Source organism: Mus pahari, chromosome 18 (assembly GCF_900095145.1).
Source record: "Mus pahari chromosome 18, PAHARI_EIJ_v1.1, whole genome shotgun sequence".
Classification (NCBI taxonomy): Eukaryota; Metazoa; Chordata; class Mammalia; order Rodentia; family Muridae; genus Mus; species Mus pahari.
In genome coordinates, this window is record NC_034607.1 from 20,119,918 (window position 1) to 20,140,965 (window position 21,048).

The 21,048-nt window shown below is 40.4% G+C and overlaps 1 protein-coding gene across 1 annotated transcript in view; it reads left to right on the plus strand.

Moving 5' to 3' along the window:
* The first annotated feature begins 855 nt into the window (after nucleotides 1–855).
* Kcnh8 (potassium voltage-gated channel subfamily H member 8) overlaps nucleotides 856–21,048 on the plus strand; it is a 365,093-nt gene continuing 344,900 nt past the window's right edge. The window contains exon 1 of the mRNA XM_021218046.1: nucleotides 856–1,027. Within this exon, the coding sequence (XP_021073705.1) occupies nucleotides 952–1,027 (76 nt within the window). The 5' untranslated portion in view covers nucleotides 856–951. The remainder of the gene's footprint in view (nucleotides 1,028–21,048) is intronic.

Genomic DNA, 21,048 nt, shown 5'->3' on the forward strand with positions numbered 1-21,048 from the left:
TGTTAGTTCCATGTATTTTATAAATCAATAAAAATCAGAAACTTTTCTAGAAACGCTCTATGCACATTTCATGGGAGAGTGCAAAACCATTACCCATTTAAGAGGGTTTTTCCCCTTTTAGTTTTGGTGATTGGGGGACAGCACTGAGAATTTGGCAAGGGAGTGTACCTGAATTTCCTTTCAGAGCTGAGGAAGGAGAGTTTACAAAACCTCACACCTGGAGAGACCCTGGTAATCAGAGCGACCGGCACTCGGCTGACTTGGAGCTGGGGATGGCAGGTGCACCGGAAGGGGGACACCTCCCTCCGGAGCCCCAGGCTGCCTTTGCTGCCTAGGACACCACGGTGGGGTGCCTCCCCCTCCCAAGTTCTAGGCAGAGGCGGGTTACCTGCGGTGACCTGTCTCCTCCTCTCCACGACACCACACCCACGGGACTCTGGTCTCCCGGGAGAGGGACAGAGCTGGAACAAAGGGGTCTTTGTTCCCGGCTCCTGGGGGGCGGGTGTTGCTCTGGCTCGCGTTTCTCCGTTCCTCGGCGTCCCTGGGGGTACTTGAGGCTTAGCGCCGCAGTCTCCCCAGATGGGGCGCCGTCTTCCACGACCCTAGAGCGCGGGTCAGGGCGCGGCGCCCCGGGCCACCGTGGGCTCTCGAAGGCTCTACGGAGAGACCCTGGGGGTGTCTGTGCAGAAGGAGGAGGGAACGGAGGAGGAAGCCCGGAACGAGGCGGGTTCAGAGCTATGATCACGGGCTGCTCTGGTCACGGTGCAACGGCCTGGGAGTAGCTCCTTCTGCTGCCACCCCCCTTTCTTTGCCCGGCCCCATCCTCTGCACGCCTGGCCCCCCGCCCCTGCCGTCATCACGCTCCTGGTGGCTTCTTCCAGCTTGGCACTTTCCTACAGAGCCATCCTTGTGGACAAACTTTGATGGGGAATTTCACACAGCGCTGGAAAAATGCCGGTTATGAAAGGATTACTGGCGCCACAGAACACCTTCCTGGACACTATTGCCACCCGTTTCGACGGAACACGTAAGTAGGGCTTGCCGGAGTTACCCGTTTCCCTAGGATGGTTTTCTCTTCGACTTTTGCTCCCTTTCCTCTGTTTCCATCCGCGCAATAATTTGCCTTCATGCCAAGTAGCCAGGGTATCTTTTAGTGGAGAAAGGAAACAAAATAAAACAAGATGCCCCCCCCCCCCACAAATCATAAAAGCACTTGGTATTGGTTTAGGTGGATCACTTGATTGCCTAGGTCTGGAACACAGGAACACAGGTCTGAAAATGATCAACAATTCGCGGTGGGACCTGTGCTGTGCGGTACCTTGAGTAGCTTGATGCAGGGTGAGATGCTGTGCACTTTATTTTTCTAGAGTTACGACGCTGCCCGGGTTAGAGTTTGAAGGTTTTCCAGACTCCTATGATTTTTCATAGTTTAAGAAATCCTGCGTAGGTTCATGGAGGCCAGGTGTGAGCTGTCCATAGACTTTTCTGAGCGTTGGGAGTCTCTCAGAATCTCCCCCTCTTAACTCTGAAATTACCGCAACACTAGAGGAACGACTTTTGAAGACGGAGGAGTTGAACGTTGTGAAGACTAATTCGACCATAGGGAAAGTTTCAGAGTCTTGTGAAGTGAAATAGTATTGAATATCTGACTTCTTGGGTTGGACTGGGGAAAAAAAAATCTGAGTGCAGATAAGGTGTTTTGTGTCCTTCTGGAAAAAGCCCGGGATCTTTCAGGACCACGGTCAGGTCCTCTCTTCCAGGCTTCTTGTGCTGGAGCCTGGGGATCTTGTAAATGGTTACAGCTCTGTCCTTAAAAAATGCTGGCAGTAGGTCCCACCAGGATACCCACATCTTCATTATAAGAAATTTCTGTGTGCTCTTGTCCCCTTTCCTGTCTGTTTCATAAGACTTACATATAGACTCATTCATTCTAAAAGCTTTCTCAGCAGTTCAGGGTGTCTCTATTTTATACTGTGGCCATGCATTGGAGCCTGTGTGAGATTTAATATCTCCTTCCACTTCCACACAGACTGTCTGGACGCACAGCACAGACCCTTCTGAAAGGGTGGAATACTAGATTTTAATCTTTTGGAAGAGTTAGGCAAGTTTTACATGCTAGAAAGGTGAAGAACTCTTTGATTTTTGGGGGGTTTTGTTTTTTATATTCAGCCTCGTCAAGGCTTTCTCACTTTTTATTTTATTTTATTATTTTTTTTTTCGGTAACTGTTCTTTTAAAATATTCCTTAGAGGTAGCCAGTCTTTACCTTTTTGTATTGTGCTTTATTAGACGACAATAAGAAAAATTATTCTGGCACTAGTTCAAGTCCCATCCACTGACGCCACCCTCATAATCAACGCTACTGATTCTAACTGCTCTAAAGGTGGTGACATACTACCAAAATCAGCATCACTGCCTCTAGCTGCTATAACTGGGATCTCTGAAGAACATTTCTCAACAGATGATGGTTCTTAAAGTTGAATATTCCAAACCAAGGTGATCTAAAACATTGGTCCTGAGTGTATGTCTTGGCGGTGAGGGATTAGAAAATACTGATTGGCTTATGTCATTGTTATTTAAAGTTGAATGGAGGATAGTGTATACCGAATCATTCCAGCAGAACCCTGGGAACTACCTCAGAGTGACATTTGGATTTCAGTTGCTAATCAAATAGACTGTAGTATGAGAATTTGGCCTTTTTCTGACTGTCATGGTAAGCAGACATATATATACACATATATATAATGTTTGGTGACCATACCTGATCTGTGCTCCCATGGTCTTGAGGATATCTGGAGAGATTCCGAGTGCATGAAACCACAGTATACCCAAGGAGTGAGTAACATAAACGTTGACAGTGGCAAGATTTTGTTTACAATATTTAATGACTATTTCTTCTCCCAAGAAACTCTATTATAAAAAGATTGCTAGTTTCTCATTTAATTTTTTAATTTAGTTGTAGAAAAACTTAAATATTCTAAAATTTAAGTAAATTCTCAGTCATAGAATTTGCTAAATGTAGAATTGTGAAAACATCACTCTTCCAGTTAAAGGTTTAGTTGATCTTATTATGATGTTTTTTTCTTGATACAATTTTATTAATTAGTTCTAACCTTGAAGCGTTTTCCAATGAGCATTCTATTTCCTCTTGATACATTCATAAAAGTAATTTATTTTCTTTCAAAAGACAAGGATATATGCAAGTTTTAAAGTATCAAAATTTTAATTGCCACCTCTGCAATAAAAAAAGTGCTGATTTTTATATTACTGTTTTATTCTGTGTACACTGAGTTAACTCTGTTCACTTCTACCTCATTTCTGGGGTGTGTTTTATGGGGATTCTCATGTAGGTTCAATTCTTTTTTATTGGATATTTTATTTATTTACATTTCAAATATTATCCCCTTCCCAGGTTTCCCCTCCTCAACCCCCCTATCCCATCACCCCTTCCTCTGCTTCTATGAGGGTGCTCCCCCACCCACCCACCCACACCCACCTCACCGCCCTAGCATTCCCCTACACTGGGGCATAGAGCCTTCAGAGGACCAAGGGCTTTTCCTCCCATTGATGCCAGATAAGACCATCCTCTTACATATGTGGCTAGAGCCATGGGTCCCTTCAGGTGTACTCTTTGGTCGGTGGTTTTGTCCCTAGGAACTCTGGGTCGGGGGAGGAACAGGGATTATTCTTATTTTGAACAATTTTAATAAAAATAAAAGAGAAAAAAATGTCCCGGCAAACTTTTCCTTTCTAACCTTAACAATACATAGATTATTTTTATTATTGTTACCCCTACTGATTTACTACCAAAATTAAAACCATTAGAAAAACTCAGGGCATCAGCAAAAGGTCTCCCCAGCAGAAAAAAAAAAAGTGCTCCCATCTAGATATCTACATCATAATCCTATAAATTTATAGTATGCCAGGACAGAAAAGAGGTTAGGCTTTTACCACCCATTGCTGCTCTACTGACTGCACTATCAAATCTTCTTCTTTTCCCCTCATTTTCATATATGTAATTTATAAACCTGTTTGGAAGCAAATACTACTTAGACAAAATTGTAACTAAAGTATACTTATTGAAACACCTTCTAGATGATTTAAATGAAGTATAATGAGACAGAGACCAAAAATCCTTCAGCTGTTGCATCCATATTCCCCATTTATGGAGAAAAAATTAATTACAGTAATTTGTTTGATTCATTTCATGGATAAGTGCTTCTCACTTAAAACACACAGGCATATATGACTATCATCATACCCAACATATAGCTCATATTTACATAGTGACTTTCACTGACTGTGTTTAGTGTATTGTAACCTGTCTGAATAAATATTGGCTTTAACTATATTAATTTTATTATAAATACTAAAGAGAAAATACTAAAAACATTTAAGGATATATTTAGAACAAAATCTAGTTCTTAAGTATGAGTATAAATACCATCTGATGAAAACTTATATTCCTGTTTTGGAAGGTATAAAGACGTATCCATTACAAACATGGTGCATTAGCCTACGTTTTCCAGACTTATCTAAATTTGAACAGAATGCTTCTTTCTCTATGTGGTTACTAAGACAAATTGTACCCTGATGTATCCCATCAATATGGTGGTACCTAACATCTTCAAAACAAAGGTGGTACTCATTAATATTTGTATATATTTTATGTGTACTTATGTAGCATGACCAAAAGATTTAAAGAAATGTTTTAAAGTTAAAATTCTTTCTGTGTGGATACAATTTTTATGTGGAGTTTGTTGTTGTGTTGTTGTTATTTTAAGTTCTTCATGTTAGAAGCATAACACAGTACACCTAGTGGTGCCAAGGGCAGAGTATGTTAGGGCAAAAGCCAGTGCCACTCTCCTTAAGTCTTTGCTGAGTTGTGGTTTGGAGAATGTCAACAGAGGCTGATAAAGAGCAATAGACTTCATTATGAGTGGGTCTGTCTATAAAGCTTGTGTGAATATACTTAGGAAGATGTCCCCAGCACTCTACTTACTGAAGGTTGCAAAAGTTTCTACTCATTGATATTGCTTTGGTTTGATGTTGTTGTTGTTGTTGTTTTGTTCTTGTTTGTTTGTTTGTTTGTTTTTATCTGCTATTAATGTAGATTTTGTATTCCTTCTATCTATGTTCAGGAACTCAGGGTCCTGTGTTTGTGTTCTATTTCTGTATAATGATCACCACAACAAGGAGATTTGCCTTCTCCCATTTGTAGCTGGGATGTCTAAGCATAGGTCAGCTGGGTCTTCTTCTATTAGGCCCGCAAGTCCATAAACAAGTTGTCAGCTGCACCTGCTGTCTCATCTAAGGTCCCAGGTCCTTCTGTTCTAAAACAATGGTTGGCAGACTTGTATATTTATAACTGAGGTCCTGGTTTTCTTTCCAGCTGTCCAACAGGCACTCTTCTCAACAGGTAGAGCCTGCCAGGAGGTATTACTGCTCCTTGGCCTCTCCCATGCATGAATAAGAACAGCTTATTTCTCCAAGATTAGCAAGGGGATCTTTTGGAGAAGTTCCCTTAACTCAGAACCCTTCAAGATAATCTCCTTTCTGATGAACTCAAGGTCAGCTCACTACTTAATTATATGCTTAACCTAAGCCTCATCTGCATATTGATGTGTCCGCTCCACATTCCAGGGAAGGGAACTCATGGGGTGTGTATGTATAGGTCAGACTGTTAGAATCCATGTGGGAACTCTTTCTATCACAGCTGGTGTCTCTTTACCATTGTACCAGCCTACTGAGCCACACACCTGCTAGTCCACAAGGCAGGTTTTTGAGCACTTTCTGCTAATACAGTATGCAGGAGACCATACTGACTTTACATCTGAAATCGTCAGGAACAGAAGGTCTAACTTATGTGGGATTTTTCTCACATCTGGCAATGGCATCCTAGGACATCATGGTAAGCTGTTTCCTCCTTCTCTCATGTAGATGCAATGTGGGAGATGGGGAAACAGTTCTGAAAATGAGTCTCAAGTCTCCTGAGCAAAAGGAGAATGCTCCAATCCCCCTTTAGAGCCCCGAGGGATTAGTACCTGGGCCTCCGCTGGATGTGGAGACAGATGTGAGTCATCTGGAAGGAGTGGCACTGAAGGACAGTCTGCACATTTTAGCTGTGTGGATGAAAACCACCTCTGGGCAAGGTGCTTTAAGCTGGAGCTTCCTCCTCCTTCCTGGCTCTCTGTTTCAGATTCAAGAAACTCCACAAGGTGCACTCTGGGTTTGAGGGTGGTTGTGCTACACAGAATTATGTTTTAAATGTAAACTTACTGAGAGGTGGAGGAAGAGAGGGGGAAGGAAAGAGATGGGGAAGAGGGAGGAAGAAATGGTAACACACACTGTACAGTCCTTCTCTTCTGGCTTTGTTCTTCACCTTCAAAAGAACTGTTTTAGACAATCTCCTAACATTTGCTGCAATGAACAAGGTATTTGAACTACAAGAACTAGATGTGTGTCTGTATCAGAAATTCATTGATAACAAGTTCAAATAATTAGAGCTGTATAATCTTTAAAGAATGACATCAGATAACTTGATTTTGACATCATTATAACAAGAAACTAAGAGATTAAGGCACTGTGCTCACACTTCTTTTAATCTCCGCATTTGGCTTTACCATGGCAGCAGACATTTTCTCGTCTTCACAGGGAACAAAAGGCCTGTGTATGGAGGGCTCTAGGTTGTCTTTGCCTGAGATATCCTAGATTGACATACTTCAGGGAAAAGCATATCCTTCATAGCTCATCCCTTGGCTCATCTTTCTGATAATGTCTAGTGGACATTGTCTATATACAAAACCATTGCACTGGGATCAATCAAGCTTGTCTTTTTTTTAATCAAAGGGGGCTATAATACAGCTACACAAACTGCTACAGTGTAGATCAGAAAGGAGAGTATTAGGCCAAGAAGTCTTCATTCAATAAGTAACACCCAAGTAGGAATGCTAATGTATCATAGCATCCAAACCCACTCTTACTGATTTGACCAGTTTTTGAACCATGTGCTGCTGACATTTATATGGGATGTGGGGAAAAAAAAAACATACCTTAAAGAACAAAAGGGGAAAGGTAGAGGTTGGTGGAGGATGGAAAACAGCGAAACCAGTTATGGGAAATCTCTAAATCATCGGTGCCCGTCAGAACCTAATAATATCTCTCTGCTTGGTTATGGGCCCCATAGACGGCTGGGCTCATTTTCTGGGAGAAGTGACTGTTTCACCCCCTCCCCTGGAGTTAGCTTTCTGTTAGTAGAAGGTGTTGATTTCTGGCTGCATACTTGACTACTCTTTTCCTCCTGGGTCATTCACCCCTGAATTCTACTATAGAATTTTGCCTGTGGTGAAGAAAAAAAAGATTGCAAGTCTGCTGGAATTCATTCCTGGTGACTCTGATGGCAGGTGTGCTAGCAAGCAGTCCCTGGATGCCCACTGGAGAAAAGCCACAGTTAAAAAGGCACAGGCTCACAACTGCTGCATAGGGCACAATTCACCTACACTGTGCGTTGGTTGACAATCAATCAGAGTCTAAGGTTTTTTTTTTAAACAAATTTTTTATTAGATATTTTCTTCATTTACATTTCAAATGCTATCCCGGAAGTCCCCTATACCCTCCCCCGGCCCTGCTCCCCAACCCACCCACTCCTGCTTCCTGGCCCTGCCATTTCCCTGTACTGGGCATATACTGATTCTAAAATCCATTTTGGTTTAAGTAAAGACACAAAAACAAAAACAAAAAAACTACCAGGTAAGACTATAATTTTGCCTATGGCAGCATTCAACTTTTCAAATTTGGCAGCTGGAGCAACCGAAGAGTTTGCTCAGGAATTTAAGTGCTCAGATATAGTTCTTAAATTGAAAATTCTCTGGAAGATAGATCATGCATTCTTCCGATGCTGTTAATACAGCTATCTGACTCCCTTTTAAGTTCCTCAGAATTCACTTGTCCCCAGATAAACTTATAATCTTCTCAAGCCCATTGAACGTATTTCTCTTGTTTGTCTTCTGGCCGTGTTTGGAGGAATACCATCCACCCAACTCTTCATTCTAGAGAGTTGTTAGTCTTCACGGCCCACATATGTAACTGCTTTACTACAGAAATATCCCAGTTTGGCCCCTCATGTCCAGTCACTCTTCATTGCTCCTGTGTTAATTTGAGTCCTCCTTCACAATCATGAACTCCAAGTCTAACTGGACTCCAAGGACAATGGTCTCTTTTGCCATTCCTGCACAATCAGATTCCTTTATACCCAGAGTGACTTCTATTAGGAGTAACATGAGCACTTAAGTGGGTCTGTTAGCTTTGTACTAACCCTTGGAAGGTGCTTCTGCAGGACAATGCAAGCCATACCTCCTCTCCAGGTTGCAGACAGACTTAACCTGAGCATACTGCTCACCCAAACCTTGGCAACTTAAAGCAAAATAAAGCTCTGTGCACCTCAAGACCCACCTCTGAGAAATCTCTAAGGGTAACCAGGGGCCTCCCTCTGCTTTAAAAATAACCTATTCATCTCTCTAATCAGCTCTTCTAAGCATTCATAGTTCAGCACCCAGCTATAAACTCTCAGAAGGCCTGGCTTGCCCTATTTCCTGGACTTGCAATAGAGACTTTGCTCTACACTTCGTTTTTTAAGTGAAACATTCTAATTTTCCTCGAAGGCCAGAGTCACATTTTAGACACATCTAGTTGTCATCAATAGTAAGTAATCTTCTTTGGCTTAAGAGTCTACGATTATATTTGTTATGAAATGATTCTATAGGCTAGACCCAAGAGTAACTTGTTTATTTTTGTGTCTACATGAATGCTGTACGAGTCCTCATCTGTCTATTCTGACCACAACTCAAAGCCTAGGGAGACAGAAGGCAACTCCTTCTTTTCAGTTAAAGTTGACAAAATGCAAGCTTAGAATTCTATCAGATCTCACGAGCCGGTGATCTCTCTGCATAGTCACACTACTATGATATGTGTGTATAGAACATGTAAACATGTAAACACAGGCTATTCGCTGCTATCACTTCTAGTTTCTATTGCTTTCAGAAAGGGTTTATCCTTTAATTTTAGTTATTTCTCATCTATATGCTGTTTCCTTTTCTTCTACTAGATTATGCTTTAAGTACGTGTCTCTTAAAGACTGTTTTAAATTGGTGTTTAAGACTCACATTTGGAAGTAATAAACGTATTCACTGTGCAAGGCAGCTTTGCTCATCAAAGACAATCTACTGTCCGTTTTTTAAAAAAATCTATTTTCTTTGTGATTTTGATGCTCAGAATTTGCTGATGTACTGACTTTAGGATATCCTTGTGATTTTTTTTTTATTGTGAAGCTAATCTCCCTGTGTAGATATTCTGAATCTTATAGCTTTTTATAGTGACATCATTTGTATTTTTTACTTTGTAAGACACTTATAAAGAAAATTCTTCTACCAATTTTCAGTTTGCTTTTATGAGAAAGAATTATACTCTCCTGTACCCAGTAACATATCTTAGCAGAAATGATTTTGCTTTTCTCTGCAACGAATTTACAAGACAAAAAGAGCATGCTTGGTTCTCTAGCTCTCAAATGTAATCCAAAGCGCTTTTCTTTGTTCTTCCAGAGTTTCCTTTGTTCTATTAGGTCTTCTGGACAGAGGTCTTTATCGTACTTGTCATCCCAATGAGCTTCCTGTTTCAGTTATTGAACTAAAAAAACTGGAGAGGAGAAAATTTGCTTTGCTGGAGAGAAGGATCTCTCTAAGTGTTTCGGCTGTTGGGAGTGTTAAGGAGTCAGGTTGTATGGTAGTACATTTGGGGATGGGGCGTGTGATGCTCCTTTTGCGTCCACATACTTGCAGTGTTTCTACGCGCACTTTAGCCCATATAGCTCCTGAATAAAATACACGGAGACCGGAACAAGAAGCTGCTGGTACTATGCTCTGCAGGTTCTGAGCTATAACTGAAGTAGGCTATTAATACCCAGATAAATGCTCTTCTTGCTCTGGCTGGTTCTGCTCCATGTGTGTCCGGATTGGGAACTCCCTTGAGGAATTCACCTCATGCCTGAGCTACTGGCAACCTTTTTCTTCTGCCTCCACCTGCCTCATGGATCTTTTTCTCTTGTAGCCTTACCTGCCTCATGGCCAACTCCTTCTCCTGGTTCTTCCCCCTTGGATCCCTGGGATCAGAAGACCAGCTTTTCTCTCTCCTCTGCCCAGTCAGTGACTGTTCAGTCTTTTTATTAACCAGTGAGAGATAATCGGGGAGTACTCTTTACACCACATTGATATAGAAGCTTCTTCAGTATTCATGACAATGCCTGTGCCCTGGACTGTAACTAGATCTCAGAGTACAGATCTTCCTTCAGAAAGGTTGACAAGGTCCTCAAATTTGCTACTGGTATTATTTCTTCCATGGAAAGAATGACTTAGAAGATAAACTTGGTTATACTTTTAACTTTAATACTTAGGCAAATACTTCTGCTGTGAATCCATGACGTTGGAAGGGCATTTAGGTCTGTAAGACAGAGTTTTCTGGTTGTAACTTAGACTGCCTTGGCTTAAGTTGTAGTTCAGTTATCTGAAAATAATTATTTGGCAACTATCTCTTGACAAGTCCATTGCTCTCAATTTTAGTTAACTTATTTAATAAACACCTAGTGTCTTTGTCTATGTGTACAGTGCTCACATCCTCAGCAGAATGTTGTCCTCTTTTGTGTAAGACCAGCTTGTTTGAGGATATTTATAAGTGTCTATCATTTCCCCAGAGTTTCAGTCTTGAATATTGCTATGTATATGTTATTGAATTGTTTATATTGTAAAATGCAAAATACTTTCTTGGAAACATGAATTTCACATCCTTCCCATCTTGTTTTTTGTTTGTTGTTTTTTTTTTAACTTTAATATGGATGGATTAATCCGTGTTTCTCTTAAGCTTTATCGAGTTCAGTGTTGCGCTCTGTCATTTCTCATTCTGAAATCACCTGAAGTGGATATCTTATGTAACAACTGAGCTTTCACTTGCCATATTTGACTCTTCTCCCCTGAGAATAAATTCTGTAATCTCATTTGCTTAGTTTGAGGGAAGGATCAAAATATATTCTTCATCACCTATTCCTATCCAAATTTCACAACAATTCCACAGTTCATCTTTTCTGAGATGACAGGTTTATCACATTTTGTGTTCCTCTGTTTTTAAACTCCTGTTAAAGTTCACCAACTTTCCTCCCCATATGTTACACGCTGTTAGTGTTTTCTCAGCTTGATACAAGGGAATCCTCAACTGAGAAACCACTTCCAGAAGAGTAGCCTGTAGGTAAGCCTCTGTGGCTATTTTCTTAATTAGTGGTTAGTATGGGAGAGCCCAGACTGCTACTGTAGATGGTGCTATCCCTGGGCAGATGTTAGTCCAGGAAGGTATGAGAAAAATGGCTAAGGTAGTAAGCCAACAAGTCCTTCAGTACATAGCATTTCTCTGAGGCTTCAAACTCTTCCTCTTATGCTTGCCATGACTTCCCTTGGTGATTGAGATGTGTAAGCCAAGTAAACCTTTCCCTTCTCAAGATGTTCTTGCTCAGTGTTTTAGCACAGCAGCAGCAGCAGCAACAGCAGCAACAACAACAACAACAACAACAACAACAAAAATCAAACTAGAAGATTGGTGTCATACCTGTAGTTACAAAAATGTTGGGCAAGGTCTAAAATTCCCCTTCAAATGTTCCAACCTAGAATCTTACTTGTCTATTTTTAATAATTGTTTAAATAAGTCTAATTGGCTTATTTAGAAATCAACAAGAGCTTAATATCAGATTATGTAGTTGAAAAAATGGTGGCGCTTTGATGGAATATTCTTGGGAAAAATGAAGTGTTTATAATATTGAAAATTCTAGTCAAGAACTTTCTGAGTATTTCTACTGTTTTGGGGGAGTGTCAACAAAATTCTTACAAATTTCCTGTTTATTTTATTCCTGGAAATAATATCATTGGGACTGAGGAGATGGTTCAGTCAGTGAAATGCTTTCTGTGTGAGCCTGAAGACCCAAGTTATCCCCAGCATCTACATGAAAAGCTGGACCTGGTGGCACACGTGTATAATTCTAATATTTCTGTGGAGGCAGGGCATGGTGAAGGTGGTGGAGACAGTCAGTCGCTGGTGCTGGCTAGTCAGCCAATCTTGTCTAATTTGAAGTTCCAGGTCCCAGTGAGAGACCCAGTTACAAAACCAATGTGGTTTGCCCCTGAGAAATGATGTGCAAGGCTGATCTCCGGCTTCCACATGCACATACACACTCTGGCAGGTGCACACATTTGAACATGTGCACATGCACATACACACACACTCACACACACACACACACACACAATTTACCTTTGTAATTGCATCTCTAAGCAAAATCTTTTCTTCAACGGTTGTTTTCCAATTAATCATGTTTATTTCTGGAAGATTATTGATTTCTATACTTTACTTTTATTTTTATCTTAACCAGGCAAATTAATGATGCTCTAAATTATTGAGAAGGTAATAAATTTGCAGTTTCTTTCTTGGGGTTTCTAGGTTAAAAAAGAACAATGTGACTTCATATAATAAGCTTCTTGAGTTCATATTTCCTGAGTTCACTCCTCCCTCCCTTCCTTTCCTCTAATTTTCCCTATTGGCTAAACAACTGTTTTAAGATGCATGTTGAGACATAGTGAGCAGCAAAGAAACCGTGTTTTGTTCATAAATGTAATGAAAATTATTTCACTTTTTAAATAAAAAATATGTGTTGTCTAGCTTTTAAACATTTTATTATATACCGATGTTTCACTAAGACACTTTGTCAAATATTCCCATTTGGCTAAGTCCCTTTATGAATTGTCTTCTGATTATCTATCAGAAAAAAAAATCTCTTCGTTACTCTCAGTACCAAAGTGCCACTATTGCACTCTTGGATATACTGTGCCTTGATAGCCATTGTCGTGCTTCAAAAGGTTTGCAGTCAGGTAGGTTTATTCGTTGCTTTTCTCTCTTGGCAGTTTGCTGGTGGTGATATTTTTTAAAGTTATTTTATTCAGTACTTATACCTCTACCTCCCTTTCAACCTTTGTTCCACCGTGAATTCTAACTTCTAACCAACTCTCACCCTACCCCCCTCCCAATGCTAGGTAGGAGAGAAAGAAGGGGATATAGACCTTTAGACTATTTCCAGCTGATTAGAGATGTCACATCTCTTGGTGCCAGTCCAATATTTGTCATCAGGATATCTCCAACTTCTTCAGCAGGGGAACAGCAGCCGCCGCAGGCCCTCTCTATGCCCTCTCATTTATACCCTCTCCAGAGTCCCCAGAATTAAACAATCTGCAGCTGGCAAAGGTCACGTCCCTGCTAGTGCACGAGGCAAATCATAATCATCTGTGAAGTGCCTCTCATCCCACACCTGGGATTAAAACAAAAACCATATTCAAATAATAACTGGGTTGTGTAAATCAAAACTCTCACTATAGTTTGAGTCGTACTGTCAGACACCGTGAAAGCTAGTCCTCCAAGAGGAAGCCTTCAGCTTAGTACCTGTCCAGTTCCTCCAAGTCCTGTGTCTAAATGTTGTCGTGCCTTCAGAAATAGAGTCTCATCTTCAAGTTATGAAAGGCAACCAAGAGAAATGACAATATAGTTTTGTGGCTTTCTTGAGTCTCCCCAAACATCAGTCCTAAGAGATTTCCTATTACAGGCTTTGAGGTTTCAGCTAAATAGTTGATGTCTCTTGATCATTCTCACCCCCCACCCCCCAAGGCATATCTCCATTTAAACTATATATTATATATTTATTATACATTATATTTCTATGATTTTTTCAAACAGTCTACTTTTCTCTCTATATTACCCCCCTCTCAAATCAATAATGTTAAAATCACCCAAAATAAAAATATTATTTTTCATTTTATTTATATATATTATATTATTTTCCTTTTTAATTCCTACTGTCACTTTTAAGGCATTTTCTGGCCATTGTATTTGATGCTTGCTTCCTAAAAATATTTTCTCAGTCATTTGAACTAGACTTGGGTTTTGACCAAGTTCAAAATAAAACTTTTAAAATAATTTATTTATTTATGTGTATGCACACAAGCGTATATGTGTCGGTAATACGACACCTTGCTGGAATCATTTCTCTCATGTTAAGTGGGTTTCAAGCACTGAGTTCAGCTCCCTAGTCTTGGTGGTGCCTTTATTGTATGAATCGTCTCTGAGGCCCGAGGTTGTGCTTTTAAAATGGCAAAACTTATGCTCTGACATTAACTTTACTCCGCTTTTACTTTGAATAAATTGGCATTTGGATACTGAAGAGATGGCTCAGTGGCTTGCTGATTTTTCCAGAGGACTGGAGTTCAGGTGGAGTTCAGGCCACTTCAGGTGGCTCAGTCTCACATGTGTGTAACTCCTGCTCCATAGGACCTGACACCCTCTTTCAACATCTTCAGGCATTGTACACACACACACACACACACACACACACACACACACACACACACACGAATGAATGAATGAATGAATGAATGATTCTTTTTAAAAATTGAAATTTCACGAGTAACCTGAAACCAGTGTTATGCTTGGTATTTTCACTCACATTTGTGTATTTCATTACCATAGCATTCCAAGTCCACCCCAGTTGCAGAATGATGTCCTCAAAGTCATTAGGGCAAGCTGTTTGCACAAAACCTATTTCTCTAAGCTTGAGTCTCTGCTGAAGACGAAAGAGCCATAGAAGCAGAATGTCAGAGCAGTTGGCTAGAGAGTGCATTTGGCTCCCAAATATTTCAGATATTGCCATGCACGTGTGTAATAATCCTGAATATTTGTTGTTGCGTGTATCTGTTTTCTTTGTTCTCCATTGCAACATGAGCTGGACATGGCTGTTTCACTCTATTGGTTCTGGATAGGGAAATTTAAAAGAGTCACTTACATAGATCCCATAGGTATTGGGTTGCATTGTTCTTGCTAGTGTGTATGTGTCAGGGCTTACTCAACCTAGGCTGCAGAGCAAGACCTTGACTCAAGATACAATGGGTAAATAATGAAATATAATAAGCCAAAGAGCATGATTCTTCTGTCCCATCATTATAAGGTGTCCTGCACTGTTCTTTTCATACCATTTACATAACCAGTAAGCTCCCATTGATGAAATGCTTAAGGCATGAATGGTACACGTATCCTGGCTCTAGCATTTATGATAACCTTCAGAGAATTACAAGTTCACTTATAAGCAATGATAGAGATGTTATATGTTCCTTATGCTACTTCCTCCAGTGTCAGTGTCTTGTCTAAAAATATAATACCATATCTCAACGATAAAACTGCTGAGACAATTTACTTGCATATCCCAGTTTTAACTAATTTGACACACATACATGTGTTTAGTTTTTATCCTGTGTGTGTATTCTTAAGCTGGTAACTACACTCACACGACAGAACCATTTCCCCACATAAAGCTCTCATCCTACATCTTTTATAGCCAGAGCCACCTCTCTTTTAAACCCATGACAATTGCTACTCTGGATTCCTTTACTCTGTAATTTTCTGATGGCACAAGCCTTATATAATAAGTGCTTTTGAGGTAGCTACTTTCATTCAACATCAATCCCTTTAGATTCATTCATACAAGCTGATAAGATAGTTCATTCCCCTTTACTGCTGGTTCGTAGCCTCTCCATTCATCTTTGCTCTGTTTGTCCACTTTCTATTTGCATGCAATGGGTTGCATGGAACTGCAGATCCACCGGGTTAAGCAGGAGGGCTAGGTTTCAAATGTTGAATGCCTCTCCCCTCCCCACAATGAGCTGAAAGACCCTTACAATGATGGCATGTCCTGCCTTGCCCCCAGTGTTTGAGCATTGTCCCAGTCACATGGCAATGCTTTTCAAATAGAAAAGGTGAGAAGTAAAAGCTTTTTGCAAGTTATTCAAAGAATGTAACTCATTAACTTTCTCCTCCTCAACCTATTGAATTCTCATCTCCAAATGAAAACAAAACAATTAAGTATAATTATAAAATCAAAGGGGTTTCTATTATCGCAGGGCTGCTTTTAAAGCATCCTTCAACACCTGAGGGGCCTAGCACAACCTCTGCCTCCTCATGCTGCTCCATCCCTCCCCAACTCAAGAAATTCTGGAATAATATCCTTTATACATGCAGCTGTGGATCAGCTTGCCTTTGATAAATTAATTTTGTGATTGAAAGAAAATATACAAACATTAGAGCTATTGCCTCAAATTTATATGACTGAATGAGAAAGCTCAGACCAAAGTTTATTCAAACCTATTTTTCCAGAAATGGTTCCTTCCTTGTATTCAAATGAATTCTGGGTAAGGTTCAGTAGCATTTCTGGTAAGTGGCTTGTAGTAGAAAGATTTTTTTTTTTTATTTCTTCTTTTTTTTTATTAGATATTTTCTTTATTTACATTTCAAATGTTATTCCCTTTCCTAGTTTCCCCTCCAAAAATCCTCTAGTCCCTCCCTGCCCTGCTCCCCAACCCACTCCCACTTCCTGGCCCTGGCATTCCCCTGTAATGGGGCATAGAACCTTCACAGGACCAAGGGCCTCTCTGCCCATTGATGACCAACTAGGCCATTTTCTGGTACATATGCAGCTAGAACCAAGAGTCCCACCATGTGTTTTCTTTGGTTGGTGGTTTAGTTCCAGGGAGCTCTGGGGGTACTGGTTACTTCATATTGTTGTTCCTCCTATGGAGCTGCAACCTCCTTCAGCTCCTTGGGTCCTTTCTCTAGCTCCTTCATTTGGGGACCCTGTGCTCATTCCAGTGGATGGATGTGAGCATCCACTTCTGTATTTGTCAGGCACTGGCAGCCTCTCAGGGGACAGCTTTATCAGGGTCCTGTCAGAAAGCTCTAGTTGACATCCACAATAGTGTCTGGGTTTGTGGTTGTTTATGGGATGGATCCCCAGGTGGGGCAGCCTCTGCATGGTGATTCCTTCTGTCTCAGCTCCACACTTTGTCTCTGTAACTCCTTCTATGCGTATTTTGTTCCCCCTTCTAAGAAGGATCAAAGTGTCCTTCTTCTTGAGTTTCATGTGTTTTGCAAATTGTATCTTGGGTATTCTGAGCTTCCACCAATGGCCAGTGCTGTAACATCAAGAATCGATAAATGGGACCTCATAAAATTGCAAAGCTTCTATAAGGCAAAGGACACTGTCAATAAGACAAAAAGTCCACCAACAGATTGGGAAAAGATATTTAACAATCCTAAATCCAATAGGGGCTAATATCCAATATATACAAAGAATTCAAGAAGTTAGACTCTAGAAAACCAAATAACCCCATTAAATAATGGGGTACAGAGCTATATAAAGAATTCTCAACTGAGCAATTCTGAATGGCTGAGAAGCACCTAAAGAAATGTTCAACATCCTTAATCATCAGGGAAATACAAATCAAAACAACCCTGAGATTCCACCTCACACCAGTCAGAATGGCTAAGATCAAAAACTTGGGTAACAGCAGATGCTGGCAAGGATGTGGAGAAAGAGGAAACTTCTCCATTGCTGGTGGGATTGCAAGCTGGTACAACTACTCTGGAAATCAGTTTGATGGTTCCTCAGAAAATTGGACATAGTACTACGGGAAGATCCAGCAATAACACTCCTGGGCATATACCCAAAAGATGCTCTAACTTATAATAAGGACACATGCTCCACTATGTTCATAGTAGCCTTATTTATAGTAACCAGAAGCTGGAAAGAAACCAGATGTCCCTCAACATAGGAATGGATACAGAAAATGTGATACATTCACACAATGGAGTACTATGCAGCTATTAAAAACAATGAATGTATGAAATTCTTAGACAAATGGATGGATCTGGAGGATATCATCCTAAGTGTGGTAACCAAATCACAAAAGAACACACATGATATGTACTCACTGCTAAGTGGATATTAGCCCAGAAGATCTTTTCATTTCTATAGTTTTAAAAAGAAACCAAGTTAGTTAATAAAGCTTCAGTGGCCATTAATGTAGTAGTTTCTACCTGTATCTGACATGGAAGTGCTCAGGGTGTATAAGAGACCTGGACATTATCAACTAAATGTTAACTATAGAGTCTCAGTCTAATCTGTGATGAACCTGGCTATAGGAGGAGAAACTTGGAGTAGAGAAGTTCTTAGTGGAAGTGGACTGATGGCAAAACGTCATTGGCATTCATTCCTCATAGAGCTGATAGGGTCATTCTTCGTGACCACCACTGGGATCTGGTGACATGACTGCTGTACCATCTCAATTCCTACATTCTAGGATTTTTGGAATTATCTTTAGGGTCATGAAAAGTGATTCCATATTGATTATGTTCTTCAGTTCTTAATACTTTACCCTTCACACAAGCCTACAGAAAAACATGGATTAACACACACAAGATCTTGCACACTCACGTGCGCAGGCATGCATGTGCTTGCTCACGTGCATGTGCACACACACACACACACACACTCACACTCATACTCACACTGACAGGTACACATGTACAAACCCATGCAAACATGGCATTTCTTCATAGCATTTCTTACTTATCTTCTTCCCTTGACTTGGTTGATCATACTCATCTCTAGTTTAGGACTCCCTCCACATTCTCCTACTTAGTTTTGATTGTCAACTTGACACAGTTTTAAGGACATCTGAGAGGAAAGCTGTAGATGAAGAATGACCTAGGTGAGATTGGCCTGTGAGCATGTCTGTGGGGGATTGTTGGATATTACTTACTATAGCAGTACCCATCCCACGTAACTGGTACCACCCCTGTTAACAGGTAGGCCAAGACTGAATAAGAAAGTTTGCTGTATCTAAGACAGTGAGCAAGTCAGCCAGCAATATTCCTCTATGGTTTCTACTTTAAGTTATTGCCTTTGTGTTCCTGCACTGACTTTCTTCAATGATGAATGCGACCTGGAAATGTAGCCTCAAATAAATCCTTTTACCATTGATTGATTCCAGATACCTGGCTGGGAATCAAGAAGGGACAGACACACAGACGAGCATACAGAAAAGTTAGGGGCAGGTGGGCTGAGCTCAATCAGATGGAGCCACACCCACTACTCACCAACTGAGAAACTCAGTATGTTTATTATGTACAGCTGAATGAGGAGGAGTTAGCTAGTCTCCATAGGAAGGATCTATAGGGGATCAGACTCAGGTTGCAATCATCAGGGAAGAAGTTGCAGTGTTGTACACATTGGCTAGTTACTTGTTAACTCCTATACTTACACACACTGTCAACATTTGTCACCCTCTGAGATTCACCACAGGCTTTGCCAAATTCCTATGGGTACAAGGCATTGTTCTTGAGAAGGTCATGACCATGTCAAACATCCACATCCACTTAGGATTCATCTCTTCTTTATCCATCACTCAGGGTGCCCTTTACTCCTCAAACTCCTTTCTACTTCTAAGTTACGATTCGTCTGAGGGCTTTAGCTCAGCAACAGAAAATAACTAGAGCACACATCCTCAGGACACCCGGGTTACATTTCCAGCTCCTTCCAAAGATACTCACTTCAGTGTGGTTGGGATCATTCTTGCTCAGAATCTTAGAAATGTGAATCAGGAAGACCTTCCTGTTCTTTTGAGACCATGCTCAACATCACAATCTCTTTACATCTCTGCTGTGTTTCTTGTGAGCAATGGGATGACCCTAGTCCTGGGTCTCACACTGGTTTCCAGAAACATCCAGAGGATATTCTTCAAACGTTTCATTGAAGAAATGCTAGATGAGCTTGAGACAAGAACTAAGTCCAATTCACTTCTTAAAATCTTCCACCTTAAATCCTCATTGCCAGTATTTTGTAACCCTTCAGTGAAGGGTTAAGAGCATGAAAAACTGGTTGTTTTGCTGTTGTTACTTTAAATATTTTAATGACTTATTTTTATATTTTTATGTGCACTAGTGTTTTGACTGCAAGAATTTTACAGACAGTTATAAGCTGCCACATGGATGCTAGGAATTGAAACTGGGTCCTCAGGAAAAGCAGACAGTAGTGCTCTAAATGACTGAGCCATCTCTTCAGTCCCTAAAACTGGTTTTTGCTTAGCTCATTTGACTAGGTTGTGTTGTCTCCTGTCTCCCCGTCTTAGGTTTCTGTTGCTGTGATATGGCAAACAAAACAGATTTAGGGAGTGAGTGTGTTTATTTGGCTTGCAGGACACAGTCCATTGTGGAAGTAAGTCAAGGCAGGAACTCAAGGCAGGAATGTGGATGAGGAGAGATCTCCGCAGAACTCTGTTTACTGGACTGCTTTTCAGCTTGTTTTTTTTGCCTTCTTATATGGCTAAGGCCTACCTATCTAGGGATGGTTCTACCCCCAGTGGGCTCGTCCATCAATTAGCCATCAAAAGAAATGCACCCGCACATGCCCACAAGAGGTGAATTTTCAGCTGAGGCTCCATCTTCCCAGGTGTGTCAAACTGGCATTAAAACTAACTAGTTAAAATGTGGAGACATTAAAATCTGCTATGACAGAATTGGACTTTGACAGAATTGGAAACTAGAGTGTATCCTTTTATTATTATGTTACGTTAAAAACTCACTTCAGTTTTATTACTGGTGAGACTGTAGCAATGTTTTATTATTAAAACATTACACGTTTCTCATATATTTTTCCCCAAGCACTCTACTGGCTTGAGAAGGAACCAGATATGTTCCTGTTTTAAGCCTTTCAGAAGCCCCCAAATCATCAGATCCTACGTTATAAACTCTTTGGAATACTTTCTCTTGTGAAGAAATGTAAGACTCAAGAAAATCAAATCTCCCCTTTAATTTCTCAGCGACTTCCTCACTGGCTTAGACTTTTCTAGGTTGAATTATGTCCATGGAGAATACAGCTCATATTTTGCTATTAGATACTTATCCTTGAGTATCTATTTCTCAGTGGTTGGGATAAAAAAATAAAAATATTTTTAGTAAAACAAAACCACAAATGAATAACCTTTGAGTACAATTTGTTTTTCTTTCTTTCTTTTTTTCTTTTCTTTTCTTTCTTTCTTTCTTTCTTTCTTTCTTTTTTTTTTTTTTTTTTTTTTTTTTTTTTTTTTTT